The sequence below is a fragment of the Ictidomys tridecemlineatus genome, chromosome 11, assembly GCF_052094955.1.
Source record: "Ictidomys tridecemlineatus isolate mIctTri1 chromosome 11, mIctTri1.hap1, whole genome shotgun sequence".
Taxonomy (NCBI): Eukaryota; Metazoa; Chordata; class Mammalia; order Rodentia; family Sciuridae; genus Ictidomys; species Ictidomys tridecemlineatus.
The window spans coordinates 52,397,868-52,423,633 of record NC_135487.1 but is presented as its reverse complement, the minus strand read 5'-3'; the positions used below and the strand labels follow the sequence as shown (position 1 = coordinate 52,423,633).

Here is a 25,766-nt window from a genome sequence, read left to right as displayed (position 1 = left end):
TCTTTAAGTGGGCAGTTGAAAACTATAAATAAAAAATAAAATTTGTATGATATCATGGAATGGTGTTAAGTTCATATGTTTAAGAAAATTATTTCTGGATTCTTCCATTGATCTCCTGCTGAGTACATAGATGTGTTTTTTATTTAGTTTTGGGAGGATCTTTATAAATTGAACAAATCACATTTTTATGATAGAATTTGAATAATGAGCAGAAAGGAGGTGAAAAATGAAAGGATAAATACTTCAGGGTGAGGCTCTGATGAGCTCTATAAGATTGAGAAACAGACAAGCAATAAAATAATCTTAAGGCAAGAGAGAGAATAGAGATGAAGAGGCTGAGATTGTAGGTTATATTTTGGATTTTTGTCCTAAATACATTGGGAATACATTGAATTTGTTTAAACATACATCTGGCATGTGTTATTCTAAAATATATTTTGAATTACTTTTTATCTAAAGAAGATAAAAAATCAACTTAGTATTTTAAAAGTTAATTTATCAACTTATTTTGACTTATATTGTTGATATGATTATAGTATATTTGATTTCTCCCTTCTGGTAATATATTCTAATTTATATATTGTCCATAAGAACATTTAAATAAATGAGTAATGTTATTAAATGTCAATGTTATTAATATTGCTAAAGATCAGTTATAGGAAGCAGTACCATTTCTAAGTCAAGTATATCAACAACTGAATCAATAGCAGAAGACTTAGAAGAACCATCCTTTAGACGAGAAAGACTATCTAGTTTAACAGGTAATGAAAATACTACTGTCTTTAATTGTACAGTGTCTACTCATTTCCACTGATATTTCTGTTCATACCTTTCCCAAAACTCCTTCAATGAGGTTTTCATACATTTTTAAAGCTATTAAATTATTTTGTCACAATCTGATACCATTATAGAATCCTTCCATGTCTTAATTATATTTATAAATAGGTAGATAGATACTCCCATGGTATCTGTGGTAGCTATTAGAAATCATTTCCATATTTCTTTTTATCTCAAATAACCAACAAATAATAAACATTGGATCCATCACTAAAATAAACACTATGAATCCATACTGATATAAATGAATGAATAAAAGACACAGATTAGACTAATCTTTATGGAAGAATTCTTTTTTCTTTCTTTTTTATTAAAGCGTTATAGTTAACAACATAGTAGTTGGTTGGGTTCATCTTAACAAATTCATATATGCATGCAATTCAATTTTAATTAATTTTTCTCTCTTCTTCCCATTCTCCTGATCTTCTTTTTTGCTCATCTGTTTATTTTTGATTGTTTCTTTCTACTTACACATAAAGGTGAAATTTCTATGGTATATTTACATATTCACATAGCACATTTTTTATTTTAAAAAATTCATTCTGCATTTCCTCCCCCTTTCTCATCCCTCCTCTCCTCCATCTTCTTCTCTCTGATCTTCCCTATGTCTTTATGATACCAATCCTCCCCTCCTCCCCTCCTCCTCTCCTTTATTTTGCTTCTACATATGAGATAAAATATTCAACCCTTGATTTTCTGAAACTGGCTTATTTTACTCAGCAAGATGTTCGTGGGCTGGGGCTGTGGCTCAGTGCTGGAGCACTTGCTTAGCATGGGTGACACATTGGATTCAATCCTCAGCACCACATAAAAATAAATAAATAAAATAAAGGTATTGTGTTCATCTACAACTAAAAAAAAAAAGTTGTTCTCCATTTTGTGTACGTACCACAATTTTTAAATCCATTTGTCTATTGATGGGCATATTGTTGAATTCATAATTTGACTAAATTGTGAATTGTGCTGCTATAAACATTGAGATGGCTATATTGCTACAGTATGCTGATTTTATCAGTTTTACAGAAGATTTCTAGATAAATAATGTAGACATTCCTTCCTCAAGAAGGTGGAACTTTTCATTTTGACTTACTTCTAAAAGAGTACAGTATATATAGTGGGGAGGAGAAGAAGAACTTTAAAGCAGAAAAACCTGACAAAATGGTACTTCAGCCTGGTTGTTAAGGTTAATAAGTGATAAGTCATGTTAATAACATGTACCCTACACATCTGATTAGAATGACAGTTTACCTCAGTAGTCTTCCTCTAGAAAAGCCCATTACTGTGTTTAATATCAAGCAAATCGAAACTGAAGCACATTTTCCAAAATATATGTATGACCAGTATTCCTCAAAACTCAGTTATCAAAAACAAGTCTGAGAAACTGTTACAGTTAGAGGAATCTAAGGGGACACGATGGCTATATATAATGTTACATATCTTGGAGGAGATTCTGAAGGAGAAAAATGACAGTTAAAAACTAAGAAACTTGGAATAAAATATGGACTTTAGATGATAATGAAGTATCCATATAGTTTCTTTAGTTGTATTAAATATGATAGATAGTATTAAAAAAGGAAAACTCAATGCAGGGTATACAGGAACTCTAATATTCTTGCAACTTTTCTTTTTTCATCTTTTATTGGTTTTATTATTTTTTAAATACACAACAGCAGTGGAATTTATTACAATTCTTATTACACATATAGAGCACAATTTTTCATATCTCTGTATATAAAGTATGTTCTCGCCAATTTATGCCTTTATACATGTACTTTGTATTTTTTTGCATTACAATTAATGTAATTGTTTTTTCAAATCTCTGTTTGTATGTAAAGTATGTTGACATCCAATTCAAGTCTTCATATATGTACTTTGTATAATGATGTTCATTACATTCCAACATCCTTCTTGCAACTTTTCTATACATCTGAAACTACTCTAAAATAAGAAATTTATTGATTTTTTAAAAAAATTTAGTAAAACCTTAAATAAGTCCTTCAATGATTCTTATTCATGCTAAAGTTTGAGAACCATTGTTTCGTTGCATAACCAGAAGGAAGTTTATTATTAGGGATGCTTTTAATTTTATTTGTAAGGTAGGGCTCAAACTGCATTTTATGCAGTTTTTCTTTAGATGGCCTCAGTGAATGAATGGTTTATTGAAATAGTTTTGTTTGATTCTTTCTTGCTTCTCATTTGTTTACCTACTCATCTAGTAAGCTTTATTCTTTACCATGCTGTCGTGGTTATGTTTACCTTGCTTCCTTATCTGATTCCTTTAAGCATCTTCTGTAATGTCCATTTAGTGGTCATGAATCCTTTTATTTTATGTTTATCTTGGTGAGTTTATTTCTTTGAATCTGAAGGACAACAGCTGTGTTTTATTAATCTTTTCCATTGCTGTGACCAAAAGAACAAATAAAGGAGGAAAAGTTTATTTGGGGCTCATGATTTCATAGGTTTCAATCTGTAGATGACTGATTCCATTGCTGTGGACCCAAGTTGAGGCAGCATATCATGGGGGAAGGGCCCAGTGGAGGAAAGCTCCTTAGCTCATGGCAGGCTCAGGAGAAGAAAGGGGAGGCGGGGGTCACATGGAAGATGCACCCTTCCAGATCATGCCCTCTATTCCTGTGAGATGCCTTTTCCAGCTACGCCATACTAGTCTATAGTTAGCATTTAAAGTAGGATGAACTGATGAGATTAGAGCGCTCATAGTCTAATAATTTTACCTGTGAATATGCCTACATTTACAGGAGGTTTTGGGAGACACCTCATATCCAAACCATAAAAATCTAGATTTAGTAATTTAGGTTGGTAGTTATTTTCTTTCAGGGCTATTAAGCCATATCATTCCATGCCTTGCCCTTTTGAATTTCTGTTGTGAGATTCTGCAGTTATTCTGATGGCTTGATCTTTACAACTGACTTCATACTCGTTGCTTTTAACATTCTTTCTTTGTTCTATTCTTTTGGCAGTTTAACTGTAATATGTCATGAAGATTGTTTTCTGGTCTTGTCAGTTTTATGTTCTAAATGACTACAATACCTAGATGTCCATGTAATTCCCAAACTTGGAATTTTTCTGATGTTATTTCATTGAATAGGTTTTCTGTATCATTAGCCTGTAGTTTGACTTACTCATCAAATTGTATGAGTTGTATGGTTGATTTTTTAATGTTGTCCCAGAGATCTTGTATGCTCTGTTCACAGTTGTTTTCTATTTTCTCTATTATTCTCTAAATGTGATGAGCTTATTTTCAAATCCTGATATTCTTTATTATTTTTTTTTTATCTAATCCATTGATGAGGCTTCCAACTGAGTGTTTTCCAAGATTTGTGTTTGGTTCTTTTTTAGAATCTATATCTCTTATTGAATTGCTCTTTCATAATTCATTGTCTTTCTTAATTCATTCAGTTATTTATTCATATACTCTTTGAATACATTGATTATTTTAAAAATTAATCTTTTGAATTCTTTGTCCTACAGTTCTTTGGAATCAGTTTCTAGGGAGTACTTAACTTTCAGATAAGCCTTATTTTGTTTTTCATATTTCTTCTGTTTCTATGTTGAGATTAATGCATTTGTTGGAATGGAACCTTCTTTCACTTTAAGATGAAGGCCCTCTTTAAATAAGCAGCCTTCTCTTGACCATGTCTGTCAGTTTGTGTGTAGTGTTGAGTTCAATTCCAAATAGAGTTCTTAGTGTAGTTCCCTATGACTTAGGCCATTTAGGGGATTTCAACACTGTGCCTACTGTGCTGGCGCCTAAGTGACGTACTTTCTTTATAGGTCTGTAAGAATGGAGACCTTCTGGAAGTTTAGGCAGGTGTGTTGTTGACATCTGCTTTGGGGTGCACCCTCTCTGATTACTCCTCCAGACTTTTCTGTGTTCTATCACAAATATATTTTCATGATTTTGAAAATTACATTCAACTACTATTTAGTTTTCGTAGAAGAGTATAATTTGTTAAGCCATTCCAAATTTTTGTGATTGGTTTATATTTTTAAAAAATAAATTTTTTTAGGTTATTAAGAATATGTTTTTCTAAGTCTATGGGCCTTCTCTCGAAGAGATTAAGTTCTCTGGAAACTGTATGTTCTTAGTTTCCTAAAGTTTTTCAAGCTTTATTCATCCTGAAGTCCTAAGGATTCCTTCTTTACACTCTTTGATTAAATGAATATATTAAACTCCAACATAATGCCATGTCATGCCTCTTTTTTGTCTACATAACCAATTCCAAATTCACTCAGCCCCAAAACTCTATCCTCAGTAAAATTTTCCATAAATCTTAGACTTCTGACTGTCCTAAATGTTTTTTGCCAATCATTTTCAAAATAATCTTGAGCCTTTTTAATTGATATAGTCAATGAGAACTTCTATTGAAGAAGCTTTGAAGCTCCTATCGAAGATGATTTGAGGTTATCTATAATCTAAATCAAAAGACAATAAGAAGATCGTTGTAGATATAGACTAGAAATTAACTTCAGGGCTTACAGAAGGGTTACATGCTATATCCCCCCAAGTAAACTTATGCCCACATTCTGCAAGAGTAGTACCAATAGTCAGTCAGCGCAGAATCCCTGTTAATATTGTGGAACAGTTATAATGGGGATTTCCTTGGAGTTAGTTATGACTGGATATAAGATTAGTCTAGGCTTGATAGCTACAGTCAGCAAAGAAGACACTTTATGGGCTGTAAGATGCAGTTTGGTTTCAGAGAAGTGGAATATACTATATTTCAAAACATGGGCTGTTCCTTTATCATATAAGCTTCACCTGCAACATATGACTCATCATATATTTTGACAATTAGGAAAAAATGCAAAATAAAAATATGAATTAGTTAATGATTTTTATTATGTATTTCAGATTTACGAGTTATGAGGGCAGTGCCTGAAACAACTATAACAAAAGAAGACCTTGAGAAGAATATAGAGATAATACTTACAGAGTCAGAAATGCTACGATTTTTTGACTTGCCAACAGTTACGATCTCTGTAGAATCTGAAGAAGCTGAGAAAGTAATGTATGTATAGTTCAACTGTCTACATTGCTTCTATATGTCAGATGCTAAAGCAGGGGTTCTGTACCTTGTTTCTATGAAGGGTCGTTGGGGGATTTCTGAATGTACACTAACTGTATGTGCCCTGTGAAATTAGGTTTATATTATATGTAAATTTTCATAGAGGAAAAATCCATGGTTTTACCATATTTAATAATCAGGTGAACTTTTGAAGGTGATAGAGGAGATGTTAATCAATAGGTACAAGGTGTTCTGTTGTACAGTAGGGTGACTATAATTAACAATGTGTATTTCCAGATAGCTGGATGAGAAGATTTTGAATGTTCTCACCACAAAGACATAATAAATGTTTGATATGACAGATATACTACTTACTCTGATTTTACCAAACAAAATCAGATTAAGTAATATATATATATATATTAATCAAAGCACTACATTTTGCCCATATATTTGTGCATATTATTTGTCAATTAACTAAACTTAAAAAATTATGTGACTTTCTAAGACAAAAATAAAGGCAATAAAGAAGTCTCAGTATAGATTTTAACTATATTTTATGCACACATAAATTAAAAAGAAAGAACTGACATTTTTATATTTAAGACTTAAAGGAAAATATTTTGGGGGAAGTAAAGGAGTTTACTCTATTGAAGCAGGTTTTTTTATTTCTCTTTATTAATGAGTATAAATACACTATTAATTCTTGTCTCATATATTTTGATGCTGTATTGTTAGACGCAAACATATTATTGTATGTTCTTGGAGAATTGGCTCTTTTATGATTTTGTAATGCCCTTTTTTATCTCTGTTTTTTTTTCTTGCTCTGAAGTCTTTTCTGTCTGAAATTAATATAGTCTATATAGAGAGAGTATTAATACAATTATTCAGATTATTTCATCCCAAATGTCATTTAAATGTGATTCATAATGCTATAAAATCTATTGCTAAAATAATTTTAGGACATTGCCCTCCCCAAAGTATAAAAAATTATAAAATTATTTGGACTCTAAAGTTTAATAGAATTAGGTCATGAATAACATAGTTTTACCGGCTTATACAAAGTAAGGGAAAGTGTACCTAGGACCCCCAAAAAAGGGGCCTGAGGATGTAGCTCGATAGTAGATGTATGCTTAGAATAATGAGGCTCTGGGTTCAATCCCCAAAATTAACAAAAAGAAAAGAAATAAAAACAACCTAGCTTAGGAGTACAGGGCTGCTTGAGCAACACAGTGAGACTCTATCTCTTTGAAAATAAAGGAGAGAGAAAAGCACCTAAATTATCTTAAGAGATCCTAAATTACTAGGAATGCTGGCTGTTTTCAGAAGCAAACACAAATCTGTGGAGGAAAGCGTACCCCATTCAGGCTCTTACTGTTTCCTCAGATTGAATTTGGTAAAAATACATCAAACCAATAAAGAAACAATTTATTACAAATAAGAATAAACAGAAGTAACAAATCCTAGATCTAGACACTGAGGGCTATGGATAATGATGTTATCAGATATATAATATATGTGTGAAATATTTAAGCAAGAGTTAAAACATCATTAACATTAAGAAACTATCAAATTTATGACTCATGTTTGGAAAAAGAACTTTATAATAAGGTATATTTATATGATTGTTGAAAATAAACAGCAACATGGTAAGCATAATTGATTAGAGATTTAATAAATTAGAAAATAGATGTGGATAAATTATACAAAATAACAAAGTATAAAAAAGTTAAAATATGTTTATGTTTATAGTAGAATAAAATGGTCTGATATATGTCTAATACAGTCAGAAAGAGCAAAACAGAATTAAATAGAGGTACTCAGAGTCATAATGACTTTCTCAACTATTGAGAGACACCATTTCACAGAAATAGGAATAAATAAGAAAGCTATAAAAAACATTCAGTGCATTGTACTACTCCAGAATACCAAATACAAAGAGGATATTTTTAAAACAGAAGAAAAATATAGAAAAAAAAACTTTTATCACTTCAAAGAAACAAACTGACAACACCTATCAGAGGCAAAGGTCACTCAATAGTATAAAGGTATAAGCATAAACTTAAATACTCCTAATAAAATAATCTCAATATATAGAGAACAAAATTGGAAACCTGATAAGTATCATTACACATAGAAGATTTTACCACTTCTCTTAATCATTGATAGGTCAACCAGGAAATAAAGTAGTATATATGCAGAAAATTTGAACAAAATCTTAATGACCTCTGCACTTAACATACCTCTGCCCTCAATAGTTAGAGAACATATTCTTTTTGAGAACATGGAACATCCATGAAACAAGATCTCAAAAATTTTAAAGAAGTAGAATCAAATAGATTAAATTCTCTGACAATGCAGTACAGTAAGAAAAACAACAACAACAACAGTAATATAAGCCACAATTAAAAGACATTCACATATATGCATTTGGAAGTTAGAAAACACATTTCTAAATTCCTCAGAGCAAAAAAAAATAATGAAATTTGTAAAAAAGTTCTAAGAACTGACCAATTCTGAAAATATGCTTTGAGGATGTCACAAAAGTAGTATTTTGAAGGAGTATATAACTTTATATATTTACATTAAAGTTCTATAGAGAACTTATTAAAACCTCTATAGAAATAGTGCTAGTATATTACTGGTGGATACTGAAAGTAGTCCAGATGTTGAGAGGTACAGTGTAAAAGCATCCTTTGGAAGTCAATCTTTTCCGAAGAATATTTTTGAACTCTGACTTCACTTTTTGGTATAGCCACATTAATGATAATAATATCAAGTAAAAATGCATCAAACCAATAAAGAAATAATTCATTATGAATAAGAATAAACAGAAGTAACAAATCCTAGGTCTAGATGCTGAGGACATAAATGGAGAATGGTGACATACATAGAGAATATGTGCAGTTATAATTGATTTTTATTAATGAGTTGGTTTTACTTTATTATTTACAGCCAAGGAAATAAGAATTATGAAAGCCTTTGTAAAAACAGATTAGGCAATGACTTATATGTTGAAAGGATGATGCAGACTTTTAATGGTGCACCAAAGAATAAAGATGTTCAGTGTGATAAAATCATAACAGAAGACAAAGGTAATTTGTTTTATTCTCCTTGATAAACTACTATGTTTTAGTATATGCTCCTTGAGTCTGACAATCAACAAATAAATGTTGAAATATAGACAGCAAAAATAGAATAATTTGGAGAATTCACAGTAATAATTATGTACTTTGATCTATAGTTTTCAGAATTTGAAAAATAAGGTAACAAGTAATAAAGATATAGATTTGAATAACATAACTCAATCTTGATTTTTTGTATACTCTATCATAGTATTCTGTATTCTTCAGTTGTTCATGAAAGATTTATAAATTTATTTTTTAGTATGTCACAAAGAATATCTACCACAATTAACATTTTAAATGTTCTAGACATTATTTTAGGCCCTTCATGTATGTTATCTGGTTTAATTCTCACAACTCTATATGTTAGGCACTATTATTATTGCACATTTTGTAGATGAGGAAATAGGCAAAAAAAAAAAAAATTAGCTAATTTGTTCTTACTCCAGAGCCTATGTTCTTAATGACTGCATTTACTCTCTCAATTTTTACAAATTAATATCCTTGAGAATATTTTATAGCCAAAAATATGTATATAAAAAGTAAACATTTCATTTCAATATTAACTGAGATAATCCCATGGAAATATAGGAACCAGAAAGGCATACCACTATTACAGTAATCTTTCATCATTGTATTGGCATTTTCAACTTTTGTGGTAAGACAAGAACAGATATAGAACATTCCTGTATGACCAAAGGAATACTTATAATGAAGGTTACAGATGATCTTAACTGCCTTTACTACTCAACAAAACTATAAACTAATTTTTAAAAGATTAAAATGAACTTCTAGCAAAAACATTTAATCAGTTTTTAATAAAAACATTTTTATTAATGAATTAGTGTTACACCTAGAGAAACAAAAATTATTAAATCATTTGTAGAAATAGATGAGGCAAACATGTGTATCTTGCCTAATCTGTCTTAGAGGTGGGAGCATTTATTCCCTATTCCTAATATTTTCTTTTATTTGAGAGAGTATAAATGAGTGTGTTCATCTCCACTGTTATTCTCTTACTTATTTCTACCTAGGAATAAAGGTGTGACTTACCTAATTGATCAGTTAGGGAGTAGAAATGTGGATATGCATGATTCCTTGCTTTCCCTTTCCTAGTACCCTGCAGGCAGCAGAAAATATGATTCAGATTGGCTTCTCCAGGCTACAAATTTTATTTATTTATTTATTTATTTATTTTTTCTTATTTTTTTTTTTAATTTTTTATTTTTTTTTTATTGGTTGTTCACAACATTACAAAGCTCTTGACATATCATATTTCATACATTAGATTGAAGTGGGTTATGAACTCCCAATTTTACCCCAAATGCAGATTGCAGAATCACATCGGTTATACATTCACAATTTTACATAATGCCCAATTAGTAATTGCTGTATTCTGCTACCTTTCCTATCCCCTACTATCCCCCCTCCCCTCCCCTCCCCTCCCTTCTTCTCTCTCTACCCCATCTACTGTAATTCATTACTCTCCTTGTTTATTTTCCCATTCCCCTCACAACCTCTTATATGTAATTTTGTATAGCAGTGAGGGTCTCCCTTCATTTCCATGCAATTTCACTTTTCTCTCCCTTTCCCTCCCATCTCATGACTCTGTTAAATGTTAGTCTTTTCTTCCTGCTCTTCCTCCTTGCTCTGTTCATAGTTGCTCTCATTATATCAAAGAAGACATTTGGTATTTGTTTTTTAGGGATTGACTAGCTTCACTAAGCATAATCTGCTCTAGTGCCATCCATTTCCCTGCAAATTCTATGATTTTGTCATTTTTTATTGCTGCATAGTACTCCATTGTGTATAGATGCCACATTTTTTTTATCCATTCATCTATTGAAGGGCATCTGGGTTGGTTCCACAGTCTAGCTATTGTGAATTGTGCTGCTATGAACATCGATATGGCAGCATCCCTGTAGCATGCTCTTTTAAGGTCTTCAGGGAATAGTCCGAGAAGGGGAATAGCAGGGTCAAGTGGTGGTTCCATTCCCAGCTTTCCCAGGAATCTCCAAACTGCTTTCCAAATTGGCCGTACCAATTTGCAGTCCCACCAGCAATGTACAAGAGTACCCTTTTCTCCACATCCTCGCCATCCAGGCTACAAATTTTAAAGAGAGATTACTCAACATGGAGAGGTCTGTAGCTATTAAGCTGTATTTGCTAAGTCTAATTCTAGGATTTATGATTAAGGAGTTCTTTGATGCTACTTTTATTAATAGATTTAAAAATAAAGGAAAGAATCATTCTTTATAGAACTCAAAATTATCAAAACTGCTCAAAAAATGACTGAATTTTACTTGATAATTGAAGTAATGGGAAAGTTTTTACCAAAGAATAATCCCTAACCCCCCTAATATAGCCCACATCAAGGATCTTCTTAGAGGCTTAATCCATAAATATGAGAGTAATTTATAATATGTGTACATTGGGCAGGATTCTTTAGAGAAGTGGAATCAATAAGGTGCACACACACACATGTACACACATAGTCATGCAGTGCTAACCATGTTTCAATCAGTGATGGACCACATATATGATGGTAATTGAATTAGATTATATTATCTAATGATATCATAACTTTCTTAATTTGTAACTGTTTTTAAGTAACATATATCTGTATAAAAAGATTTTTTTTATAAGGTATTGGCTTATATGGTTATGGAGGTTGAGAAGTACCATGAATTATTATTTGTAAACCCAGGAAAACTGACAGTATGGTTTGAAGGCCTGAAGATCAGAGTACTAATGGTGTATATGCCAGTCTGGCTTTGAAAACCTTAGAATGAGGAGTACTTGCCGCAACCCGGCTGGGCACAGAATCACAAGCCGCTCGAGCAGAAACAAAGTTTTATTTTAAAAAGGCTGCCAGTGACCCGTGTGCGCCCCGCTAGCAAGCTGGTCCACACACGTGGCTGCGTCTACTGGAACCGGGGGCCGGACCTCCCCCGGAAATACCCTCCTACTATCCTTCCCCAACCAATGGGAACTCTCCGGGAGTCCTGTAACATGAGTCCTGTAGCAGGCGAGGTGAACAGCAGGAGTCCAATTTCCATATGAATGTAAATCTTAACATAATCAAATCATCTCAATGACTAGCTGGCAGTCACCTAAACCAAAGGTGCCATGTATCATAATACTTTTTCTGTGGCTCCTAGCAAGTACTGAGGGCAGAAGATTAATATCTCTTACAAAAAAATAAAAAGCATTTAAAATATTCAGATTCAGTCTTGATATAGTTATCTGTAAAGACATAGTAGGATCTTTCTTGATAAAATATTTGAAATAAAAAGTAAACATTTTGTTTCAACATTAACTGAGATAATCCCCATGGAAATATAGGAACCAGAAAAGCATACCACTATTATAGTAATCTTTCATTTGTATTGGCATTTTCAACTTTGGTGGTAAGACAAGAACAGATATAGAACATTAATATTCTTTGTTTTTGTGGGGGTGGGGTACTGGGGATTGAACTCAGGGGCACTCAACCACTGAGTAACATCCCAGCCCTACTTTGTATTTTATTTAGAGATAGGGTCCCACTGAGTTGCTTAGTGCCTCACTTTTGATGAGGCTGGCTTTGAACTCATGATTCTCCTGCCTCAGCCTCCCGAGTCACTGGGATTATAGGAATGTGCCACGGTGCCTGGTGGAACATTAATATTCTTAAGGAGAAAACCAAGAGATCATTATTTGTATGAAATATTAATATCTATTTAGGACTTTATTAATCAGCTTTTTGCTGTTGTGACAAATGCCTGAGATTATTAACTTATAAGTAAGAAAGATTTATTTTGGATACATACATATATGTATATAAAATCACCTGGCGCTGGTGTTTTGGGCCTATGGTGTTAGGATCATGTGGAAGGAGAGCTCTGTTCACCTCATGGCAGACAAAAAGCAAAATACAAAGGAGAGACCAAGCATCCCAATATCTCCTTCAAGAACATTCTGACTGACTAAACTCCTTCCAGTAGGTCCCACCTTCCAAAGTTTGCACCACTTCCCAATAGTGCCATATGCTGGTTACCAATCCTTTAACACATAGGCTTTTGAGGCTATTCTAGACCATAGCAGATACCTCAAGAGCATTAACTGACAAATAGTCTTATGAGACATTAGCAAAGATGGCAGAATAGGTGGTTCCAGCAATATGTTTCTCCAAAGAAATGTCAAAAAAAAAAAAAAGAGAAAAAATGAATTCTTGGGGTTGGGGATATAGCTCAATTGGCAGAGTGCTTGTCTCGCATGTACAAGGCCCTGGGTTCAATCCCTGGCACCACCAAAAAAAAAAAAAAAAAAAAAATGGAACTGTTGTCAGAACTCTAGAAAATAGTCAGAAGTCTATAGCAACCAAGCAAGAGCTGAATCAAGAAAAAAGCAACTTAATATGCAATAAAGGAAGTATTCAGAAAGCTAATCCGAGAACTTACGTAATGAAATACATTGGTACTAGCTTTAAATTCCTTCAAAACTTTGCTAGATCTTTCAAAATTGTGACATTAAAATGTTGAAGGAAAAGTGAGTTCTAAAGAAGTAAATTGTAGGTAACATAAAAGATTTATTAAAAGCACCCCATTAACTCTTAGCAATAAACGACAAAAGCCGTTTAACATTGTTAGGAAATTTTTGTGGCATCTTCACTTATTTTTCCTCACTCCCTCTAAAGTGGTGGTCTTTTTGTGTGTGTTTGTGCAAAGAATTGAACTCAGGGGTACTCTACTATTGAGCTACATCCCAAGTTTCTTTTTATTTTTTGAGACAAGCAATTGCTAAGTTGCTCAAACTTATGATCCACGTCCTCCAGCCTCACGTGTAGCTGGGATCAAAGATGTGTGCCACCATACCCCGCATAGTGGTAGTATTAAAGGCAGTAACCCACCTTTGCAGTGTGAGATCTTGGCCTATCTTATTCTCGAAGGGAATCTTATCTCAAAGAATTAAGTTTGTTTTCTTTAATTGTCTTGGGGTTACCTGAAGGACTGAGACAAAGCAGTTTTCTTTTTTTCACCAAACTCAAAACTCTATCAAGCAATAAAGCAGCTGTACATAGGTATTCTTCAAAAATATTCTTTTTTTTTTTTACTTTTTATTTTTATTTATTTTTTCTTACATATATGACAATAGTAGAATGCATTATACTCATAATTATCCGTTCACAGCTAAAACATTTTAAGAAAAATAAACATATACAATGACACAAATACGTATTAAAATATGTCAGAAGTAACCAAAAGAAAATTATATGAGTATACTAGTATTTCAGAAAAGAGACTCTGGAGAAGTTGTCATAAAAAACTCACTGCTGCTTGTGGCAAGAGTATACAACTTAACCAAACAAGGGATATCTCAAACCCTGTGAAGGAAAGTGTATGGATGAGTTTGTTTTGGAAATTAGAGTATTGCGTAAGGCCTGGAAATACAGGGGAATTTGAAAAGTTTCGTACATGCTTTGGGTAGAATACATTCTCCAAAAGAATATGAGAAGATCCTAAGTCTTTACCTTTAACTGACTTCTAGGCTCAGTAGGCACAGGAAGTGAAGGCTAAGGAAAAGTTATAAATAGCTTGGCCACACACTGAAGGAAAGTCGCAATACAGAGAGCATATCTGCAAAGATTGGGAATTGATTTATTTTCTTTTTTTTTCTTTTCCTTCTTTTTTTAGTTAAAAAGCTTTTTTTTTTTTTTTTTTTTTTTTGAGAGAGAGAGAGGAGGTTGAGGGGAGATCTAGAAATTCAAGGAAATTTTTGATAGGACAGTAGCTTACCACAAGCTAAAGAACAAAGAGTTCTGAGAGAACAGAAGACAGCGAACACAGAATTTTACAAAATTTTTGTTTTTAAAATTTGCTAAGCAAAGAATTATTATCCTCAGAAAACTATTAAAAACAAAAAGCATAAAGAATCTGATTTCTGGCAGGGCACAGTGGCAACACACCTCTAATCCAGTGGCTTGGGAGGCTGAGGCAGAAGATCACAAGTCTAAAGCCAGCCTCAGCAACGGCAAAGCACTACACAACTCAGTGAGACACTGCCTCTAAATAAAATACAAAATAGGGCTGGGGATGTTACTTAGTGGTCATGTGTCCCTGAGTTCAGTCCCTGGTACCACTCCCCCCACAAAAGAATCTGGTTTCTGGAATTAAAATAATAATTTTTCAGTTTTAAACAAGAAATTATAAAAGATACAAGGAAACAAGAAAATGTGGCTGATTTAAAGAGTAAATTAACAAACTTTCCATGAGGAAACAGAGATGGGACTTACTAAACAAAAATTTAGATCAATTACATTTGATATGTTAATAGAGCTAAATGAAACTATGGACAAACATCTAAACTAAGTGAAGAGAATGATGTATGAACAAATAAAGAATATCAATAAAAAGAAATTGTAAAAAGAATTATTCTGGAGATTGAAAGTATAATAACTGAACTGGAAAAACTGGAATTTTCAATAGTAGATTTGAGCAAGATGGTGAAATAATCATTGATTCTTAAAGATAGATCAATTTAAAAATTCTAACCTGTGTAGCAGAAAGAAAAAAATAAAAGTGAGCAACACCTGAGGGACCCATGAGATACCATAAGCATGGCTATATATACATAATGTCACTCTCAGAGAGGAAGGAGATAAAGGATGCAAAGAATGTTTGAAGAAGAAATGACCAGAGTCTTTTCAAATTTGATAAAAGACATAAATCTGCACTTCCAAGAGGGTCAACAAACTATAAGAAGGATAAACAATGACATCCAGGTAGAAACACTAGATAATTAAACTGTCAAAAGACAAAGAGAAAAATCTTGAAAGCAATAATAGAAAAGTGACTCATAAAGGACTCAGTGGTTGACTGCCCCTGAGTTCAATCCCCAGTACCCACTCTCCAAAAAAAAAAACAATAATTATAAGACTATGTTAATGGGCATATAATGTGTAAACATAATTTTGAAAACAACATAAAGTGGTGGGATGGAGCTGTGTAAGGAGTAGGGTTTTTAGATCCAATGACACAAGTATATGCGAAAGGGTGCCAATAGAAACCAAAAGAAAGTTAAGACAGTTATACTAGTATTATGCAAGAGTCTTTAGAAAAATTGTTATAAGAAACAAAAACATCTATAAAGAAGATATTGCAATTATAAACACATACACCTAACAAGAAAAACCCAAAAGATACAAAGCAAGAATGGACACAGTTGGAGGATAAAATCAACAATTTTACAATAATAGTTTCAATATACCACTGCCAATTATGAACAATGAACAAGATCAGTAGGAAAATATAGGATTTTAATGGCAATATAAACTAACTAGAATAACAAACATACACAGAATACTCAACCTCTAAACAGCAAAATACATATTTTTCTCAAGTTTACATGCAACATTAAGATAGACCATTATATTAAGACACAAAACATGAGTTTATAAAATTTTAAATTTTGAAATCATCTGGAGAACTTTTCTGACCATAGTGTAATGAAACTAAAAATCTATAATGGATGGAAAAGTGGAAAGTTCACAATTATGTAGAAATCAACAGCATATTCTTAAATAACTGGTAAGTTAAAGAATAAAATACAAGAGAAGTTGAAAAATACTTTTAGACAAATAAAAATGAGAATACCATATGCTAGAACTTATGGACTGCAGTGAAAGCAATGCTTAGGGCGAAATTTATAGCTGATATAGCTCATTGTAGAATGTTTGCCTAGCAAGTGTGAGGTCTGGGTTAGACCAGTAACCTAACTTTATACCTTAAGATGTAAAGATACAAAAGCTAGCACAAGGAAGGGAATAATAAAGTTTAGAGTGGAGATAAGAAGATTTCAGAACTAGTAAATAAAAAAAGTTGGTAGTCTGAAAAGATAGACAAAATTAACAAAACTTTTGCAAGATTGACTACCCAAAAATGGAGAAATGATTCAGATTACCAGAATCAGAAGTGAAAGTGGGATTCCTGACCTTCCCCAAACAAAATGAATTATAATATAATACTACGAACAATTGTATGCCAATAAATTAGATAACTAAATAAAATGGACAAATTCCTAGACACACACAAAGTGCCAAAACTGACTCAAGGAGAAATAGAAAATCTCAACAGATGCATGACAGATTTAATAGTTTGGATATAAGACATTCCCCAGTGTCTTGTGTTCGTGCAGAAGTGTTCAGATATATAGTAATTGGATTATGAGAGCTGGAACCTAGTGAGTTCATACTCGGCCTCAACCTTGGACCCAGAGGAATGGAGCCTCTATGGACTGAGACCTCTGATACCCATATGGAAAAATAAATTTTTCCTCCTCTAAGTTGTTCTTGTCAGGTAGTTTGGTCACAGTGATGCTAAAGCTTACTAAAACAATAAGAGCTTGAATTAGTAACCAAAAACCTCCTTTCAAAGATTTTACAGGTGAATTCTATGAATCATTTATAGAAGATTTAATACAAATCTTTTAAAAAATGAGAAGGTAATAAAAGGAACGGAACATTTTGAAACTCATGAGACCAGCATTATTCTGATGCCAAAGTCAGATAAAGAAATTGAAATAAAAGAAAACTACAGACCAATGTTCATTATTATTATGGATGTAAATATCCTTAACGAAGTATAAATAAACTCAGTTCAGCAGCATATTAAGTGGATTATACAGTATGGTCAGGTAGTGTTTATCCCACTGATACAAGAGGGGGTCAACATATGGAAATCAATCTATGTAATATATAATATTAATGGAGTGAAAGACACCCCCCCACCACCCCTCACACAGTGTTATCTACCTGGATTTTTCTCTGTATATAGCTTGCCATTACTGCTCTTAATTTAGTTCCTGATCTCCTTTCTATTAGGTGTCTTTAGATAAATTGAAGAAATTCAGTTATTTGAACAACCACCTTTACCAGAATTTGCTATATGTATATTGTCAGGGGAAAGTCATTCTCACATTAAGTGAATCTTTACAGAAGTAATTCAGCTAAATTAATAATTTCAGACCTCTCTGTGTACTTTATTCATTCATTCCTAAGAAAGGAAAAATGACTAATATGATAACGAAATTTTTAGGAAAATGAATTAAAGCTCGACCACTTCCAAATTTTTTAGTTATGATTTTTCACTTCCAGAAGGCTTGCATTCTGATCTCACCCCTGCTGAACAGGTTATTGCGTATCTAGCTATGCTAGTTAGTATTTATTCCATACATTCTGAAGTAAAGAAGTATTTAATCTGTTTAGTTGTAGATTTAAGACCACATTTTTCAATCACCCTTACCAGTAATGAAGGTAATATTTTGATCTCCATTTATTTTGTGCATCTATCTTGGAGTTTCATTCAAAATCAGGCAGAGAAGAGATATGCTTTTATTGTATGATTAAACCTTACTATTTACTTGGTTGTATTTGAAATATTTAGTGTAACTAATGTATTTAATACTTAAAAAACATTTATTGTGAAATACTACCACTAATAGAAGTGTATAGTGTAAAGAAAGAATTGATTCCATGTGCTTTACTAGCCAGCCTAACAAATAGAACACCCTTAATTGTTTAAAGCTCCTGGACACTCTCCTATCACAACCCATTTCCCACTGGAAATATCTTAGACCAACCCAGAAATGCTGAAAAAAAAAAAAAGTATAATTTAAACTACTTTTTTTCTGTTACCAGTTAAATTAAGAGCTTTAATAATATATAACTATAAAATTGGAAAATGCAGTCTTTTTTTATTTATTACTCTTCTTGAACATAATATTAGGGCTTGTAGCTTGAGATTTTATTTTTTAACAGCTTTATTGAGATATGTAAATATATTTTTTGAGACATAAATTTATTTATCATTGAGGTATATATATTTGATATATAAAAATGAAAATATTTAACTTATAGTTTGATGGGTTGGAGGTTTTCTGTTAAACTTATTTAAACTAAGAAAAGTAATTATGTTCAAACTAAAATTAGCAGTAATTTGTTGTCTTCAAATAAAAAAGTTTTAAATCACCCTAATATCTTAACATTCTAATTTGTAATATGTATATTTATTTGTGTAGCAATTATATTATTAATGACTGTGTAACAATATATTCCTACATACTGAGCTTACCACACTTTCAGTTAAAGGTTACCAAAAAAAAAAAAAAAAAGTAATTCAATATTCATGGATATAATTTCTTTCTTAGATCTCTTTATAAACATAGAAATTGTACTCTTTCCAATTCATTAAAATATAGTAATATTTATTCTTTGTATTACTCATTAGATGCTATTAAAAAATTTCATTAAGATAGAAAATTATGAAATTTTGAGTTAGTATTCTTACTTATTGAAAACATTAGATATGAGGGCTGGGGATGTGGCTCAAGCAGTAGGGAGCTCGCCTGGCATGTGTGCGGCCCGGGTTCTATCCTCAGCACCACATACCAACAAAGATGTTGTGTCCGCCGAGAACTAAAAAAAATAAATATTAAAAATTCTCTCTCTCTCTCTCTCTCTCTCTCTCTCTCTCTCTCTCTCTCTTTCTCTCTCCCCCCTCTCTCACTCTCTCTTTAAAAAAAAAAAAAAGAAAAGAAAAAAAAGAAAACATTAGATACCAAAGCTCCTTCATTTCATATTAGGAAAACAATAGTTCTAGCAATGAAGTAACTGCATTTATTGAGTTTAGATTCTATTTTTAATTTTTAAGGAAAAGAATTATTTTATTAAAACACCATGATTTAACTGAAAGTTAGGAAGTTTAACATTTAGAAATATATTGTTTGTGATCACTGACAAAATAATTGCTAAAAAGTGGTATAAATCAGCAGTGAAAGGGGTTGCAACTTTTAAATTATTATTATTATTTGAAGATTAGTAATATGCCCAGTTTTTGTTTGGGGACTATTGTTATTTTTAGATGATATGAACAAATTTAACAAACTTAAACAAGGTTTAAAAAGAGATAATAACCCTACTACTCTCCAAATTTTTTTTTTTTAAAGAGAGAGTGAGAGAGGAGGGAGAGAGAGAGAGAGAATTTTTTAATATTTATTTTTAGTTCTCGGCGGACACAACATCTTTGTTGGTATGTGGTGCTGAGGATCGAACCCGGGCCGCACGCATGCCAAGCGAGCGCGCTACCGCTTGAGCCACATCTCCAGCCCCGCTCTCCAAATTTCTTGAAAACAGAATTTGTCATTTTCTCAACAAGTATAACCTTTCACATTAATAGGAATATAAGAAATTTTTACTGGATAAAAATGGAATCATTTCTTTTCAAATAAACAGATCTGGAGACTATAATATGTATGTGTTGACCATGATATGTAAGAATATAAAAATCTTATCATGTTATTATCCAGGTCCATATCACTAAGTGGACCCATAATAACAGACTGCTGATATTATAACATATAAGCTTGAAAAAGGAAAAGAGGTGTGGAGATCAGAAATTACAGTAAGGATAATTTGGAGCTATCCCTAAAGCACTAAGGTATTTGTATATGCTAATAGTGTGATGACAGAGGATCTCTTGAGGTGGCCTCATGAATTTGTCATCTTTATTTACTTTCTGCCATTATTATAAAAACAGTGATTTAAAAAAAAAAAGTACTAGATATTCTTAGATTTTGCTATGACTGATTTTGTGTAAATCCGATACAATAGTTTTGATTTCAAATAATTTTTCCTTTCTTTCTCTTTAGGCATGATGGCCACTACCTGGGATTTGTTTGATTCATACAATGCTCTAGAACTTTCATCTTTATCATCAAAACAATCTGCAATTAAATCAGATAGTAAAGCAAATGTACGTCCTAAAGATTGGGATCAAGAGCCGGTACAAAGTACCATAGGGAAAAGTAAGATTTTATTTATTTCAGTTTTTTGAGTGATGCTTTTACATGACATTTTAAATTGTTTTTTAACAATGGCAAAGTTTTCTTTCTGATGGAACAGAAAGCTTTTACTCTGTAATAATGCTATTATTCTTTCACACTGCTTTGAATTCTAGATATCTGCAGAATTTTCAAAGTTCTTTCTCATGGCCTCTTTTCTTGGTCTCACACTCTTTCACACACATGAGTTCTATTATATATATATTTAACTATGTTTTAATCAAAACCCATTTAAAACAGCAATACATTAATGTGACTCTCAACTGCAGGTGATTTTATTTCCACAGGTACATTGGAAATGTCTGGAGACATTTCAGAGCATCTTGTGGGTGGATGACAAGGGTCTGCTAAAATTTTTTGAGTATTCGGGACAGCCCCTACAACAAAGAAGTCCCTAATGCAGGGCTAAGAAACCCTGCATTACAATTTAGCTTTTAGTATTCTAAGTTTTAAGATAAAATGTTGTGATTAAGTACATAAAATTGTAACTTTCCTAGCATATTTGCAAACATGGAAAAGTTTTTACTATGTCCAGTTGTAAAGAGTTTGTTAAATTCCTTTGTTCTTCTTGTTAAACTTATTTAGCAGTACAAGGGATTGAAGCCAGTGAAGCCACTGAGCTACACTTTTTATTTTATTTTTGAAACAGGTTCTTGCTAAATTATGGAGGCAATCCTCTTGCCTCCTGAATACCTGGGATTTCAGACATAGATCGTTATGCCTGCCATCCACTCGCAAATATTTTGTGATTAACCTGATTTTATCTATCTCTCCTGCAGAGTCTTTATAAAATTATATTACTAAATTTAAGGAATAGTCTTTATTTCAGAATAACTATAACCTCACAGAGTTTTTGTAAGTTCTGACAAATTTTCATAATTAAACTTTTTTCACTTTCACTGATTTTGATCCAAAGACACATGTAATATTTGAAAGTTCAGTAAGTTAGTAAATAGTTTTAAACATGAAGTTTAAAGAAAATTGATAAATTCTAGAAAACAGCTACTTTATAATTGACTATATTTCCTTAAGAGATTTTAGATCCTTAAGATCTTTAAATTTGGTCTTTTTATCTTGTTTAGTCTTTTATTTAAATCTAAATTTCTAGTATATGACCTATATTCTTTTGTTTCTTTAATCACATTTATATTCATGTAGATTTTAACTATGTTTTAATCATAATTATTTATAGTGAATTATTTGTAGGTTTCCCAGAGAACAAGGAAGGAAAGAATTTCAGAAAAAGAAACAGTTGTATTTTTTTAATAGTCATCATCTTTTTTTAATTTAATTGATTTTATTTTTAAAATACACAACAGCAGAATGCATTAAAATTCTTATTACACATATAGAGCCCAGTTTTTTATATCTTTGTACATAAAGTGTGTTCACGCCAATTCATGTCTTTATACATGTACTTTTTTTTGCATTACAGTTCTCATTACACATATATACCACAATTTTTCATATCTCTGTTTGTATATAAAGTAGATTGACACCCAATTCGTGTCTCTGGATAATGGTATCCATTATATTCCACCATCCTTGCTAATTTCCTGCCTCCTCCCTTCCCCTCCCACCCCTCTACCCTATCTATAATTCATTTATTTCTCTCATGCTTGCCCTGCCTACCCCACTATGAATCAGCCTCTTTATATCAGAGAAAACATTCAGCATTTCTTTTTTGGGGATTTGCTGACTTCACTTAGCATTATCTTCTCCAAAGCCATGATTTTATTCTCTTTTATTGCTGAGTAAAATTCCATTGTGTATATATGCCACATTTTTTTTTATCCATTTATCCACTGAAGTGGGCATCTAAGTTGGCTCCACAGTTTAGCTATTGTGAATTGTGCTGCTATAAACATTGATGTGGCTGTGTCCCTGTAGTATGCTGTTTTTAAGTCCTTTAGGTATAGTCCGAGGAGAGGGATAACTGGGTCAAATGGTGGTTCCATTCTCAGATTTCTAAGGAATCTCCAGACTGCTTTCCATATTGGCTGCACCAATTTGTAGTACCACCAGCAATGTATGATTGTACCTTTTTCTCACATCCTTGCCAACACTTATTGTTGTTTGTCTTCATAATAGGTGCCATTCTGACTGCAGTGAGATGATATCTTAGAGTAGTTTTGATTTGCATTTCTTTGATTGCTAGAGATGATGAGCATTTTTTCATATATTTGTTGATTGATTGTATGTGAGAAGTGTCTGTTCAAGTCTTGCCCATTTGTTGATTGGGTTGTTTGTTGGTTGATTGTATATCTCCTTCTGAGAAGTGTCTGTTTAGGTCCTTGGCCCATTTATTGATTGGGTTATTTGTGTTTTTTTTTTTTTTCTATTTAGCTTTTTGAGTTCTTTATATACCCTAGAGATTACTGCTCTATCTGATGTGTGAGGGGTAAAAATTTGCTCCCAGTATGTAGGTTCTTCACCTCACAGATTGTTTCTTTTGCTGAGAAGAAACTCTGTAGTTTGATTCCATCCCATTTAATGATTCTTGGTTTTAATTCTTGCGCTATAGGAGCCTTATTAAGGAAGTTGGGGTCTAATCCTACATGATGAAGATTAGGGCCTACTTATTTTTTTCTGTTAGACACAGAGTCTCTGGTTTAATTCCTAGGTCCTTGATCCATTTTGAGTTAAGTTTTGTGTATGGTAAGAAATATGAGTTTAGTTTCATTTTGTTGTATATGGATTTACTGTTTTCCCAGCACCATTTGTTGAAGAGGTCATTTTTCCCCAATGTATGTTTTTAGCACCTATGTCTAATATAATATAATTGTAATTTTGTGGGTTAGTCTCTGTGTCCTCTATTCTGTAACATTGGTCTACTAGTCTATTTTGGTGCCAATACCATGCTGTTTTTGTTATTGTTGCTCTGTAGTATAGTTTAAGGCTTGTTAGACTTATACTACCTGCTTCACTTTTCTTGCTGAGGATTGCTTTAGCTATTCTGGGTCTCTTATTTTTCCAGATGAATTTCATGACTATTTTTTCTATTTCTATGAGGCTTGTCATTGGGATTTTGATTGAATTGTATTAAATCTGTACACTGTATGGTCATTTTGACAATATTAATTCTGCCTATCCAAGAACAAGGTAGATCTTTCCATCATCTAAGGTCTTCTTTAATTTCTTTCTTTAGCATATTGTAGTTTTCGTTGAGAGGTCTTTCTCCTCTTTTGCAAAGTTGATTCCCAAGTATTTTATGTCTTTTTGAGGCTATTGTAAATGGAGTAGTTTTCCTTATTTCCCTTTCAGAGAACTTATCAATGATATACAGAAAGGCCTTTGATTTATGGATGTTGAGTTTATATCCTGCTACTTTGCTGAATTCTTTACTAGTTCTAGAAGTTTTCTGGTGGAATTTTTTGGGTATTCTAGGTATAGAATTATACCGTTGGCATCTAGTGCCAATTTGAGTTGTTCTTTTTTCTATCCGTAACCTTCATCTTTCTAATTGCTCTGGCCAGTGTTTCAGGAACTATGTTAAATAGAAATGGTAACAGAGGGCATCCCTGTCTTGTTCCAGTTTTTGGAGGGAATGCTTTTAATTTTTCTCCATTTACAATGATGTTAGCCTGGGGCTTAGCATAGAAAGCCTTTATAATGTTTAGATATGTTTCTGTTATCCCTAGTTTTTCTAGTGTTTTGAACATGAAGTGGTGCTCTTTTGTTGAATGCTTTTTCTGCATCTCTTCAGATGATCATATGGCTATGATAAACTGGTATTCTTCTTTAAAGGTCTTGTAGAATTCAGCTGTGTGTCCTTCTGGTTCTGGACTTTGTCTTGGTTGGTAGGCTTCTGATGGTGTCTTCTATTTCATCGCTTGAAATTGATCTTTTTAAATTGTGTATATCATCCTGATTCAATTTGGACAAATCATATGACTCTAGAAATTTGTCGATGCCTTTGATATTTTCTATTTTATTGGAGTAGAAGTTTTCAAAGTAATTTCTAATTATCTTCTGTATTTCTGAAGTGTCTGCTGTGATATTTCCTTTTTCATCACATGTTAGTAATTTGAGTTTTCTCTTTCCTTCTCTTCATTAGCATGGCCAAGGGTTTGTCAATTTTATTTATTTTATCAAAGACCCAACTTTTTGTTTTGTCAATTTTTTTTAATTGTTTCTTTTGTCTGATTTTAATTTTTCCTGTCTTCTATAGCTTTTGGTGTTGATTTGTTCTTTTTCTAGGGCTTTGAAATGTAGTGTTAAGTCATTTAATTGTTGACTTTTTTCTTCTTCTTCTTCTCCCTTCTTCTTTCTTCTTCGTTTGGTGCTGGGGACTGAACTCAGGGTTTTGTGCATGCTGGGCAAGCACTCTATCAGCTGAGCCACATCCCCAGCCTGACTTTTTCTTCTTTTAAGGAATGAACTCCATGAAATAATCTTTCCTCTTAGTACTGCCTTCATAGTGTCCCAGAGATTTTGATACGTTGTATCTGTGTTCCTTTTCACCTCTAAGAATTTTTTAATATTCTTCCTCATGTCTTTCAAAACCTGTTATTCATTTAGTAGCATACTATTTAGTCTCCAGGTGTTGGAGTAGCTTCTATTTTTTGATTTCTAATTTCATGCCATTATGATCCAATAGAATGCAAGATAGTATCTCTACTTTTTTATATTTGCTAAGAGTTGCTTTGTCGCATAATATATGGTCTTTTTTAGAGAAGGATCCATATGTTTTTTTTTTTTTTTTTAAAGAGAGAGTGAGAGAGGGGGACAGAGAGAGAGAGAGAGAATTTTAACATTTATTTATTTTTTCTTAGTTCTCGGCAGACACAACATCTTTGTTGGTATGTGGTGCTGCTGAGGATCGAACCCGGGCCGCACGCATGCTAGGCGAGCGCGCTACCGCTTGAGCCACATCCCCAGCCCCCGGATCCATATGTTA

At 32.5% G+C, this 25,766-nt stretch overlaps 1 protein-coding gene across 4 annotated transcripts in view; it reads left to right on the top strand.

Moving 5' to 3' along the window:
- Positions 1-25,766, top strand: part of Dnai4 (dynein axonemal intermediate chain 4) — a 107,468-nt gene that overhangs the window by 17,155 nt on the left and 64,547 nt on the right. For all 4 annotated transcript variants that reach the window (XM_040288818.2, XM_078026473.1, XM_013361558.4 and 1 more), the window contains 4 exons: positions 649-761; positions 5,711-5,867; positions 8,820-8,959; positions 20,675-20,830. In XM_040288818.2, the coding sequence (XP_040144752.1) occupies positions 649-761; positions 5,711-5,867; positions 8,820-8,959; positions 20,675-20,830 (566 nt within the window). The remainder of the gene's footprint in view (positions 1-648; positions 762-5,710; positions 5,868-8,819; positions 8,960-20,674; positions 20,831-25,766) is intronic.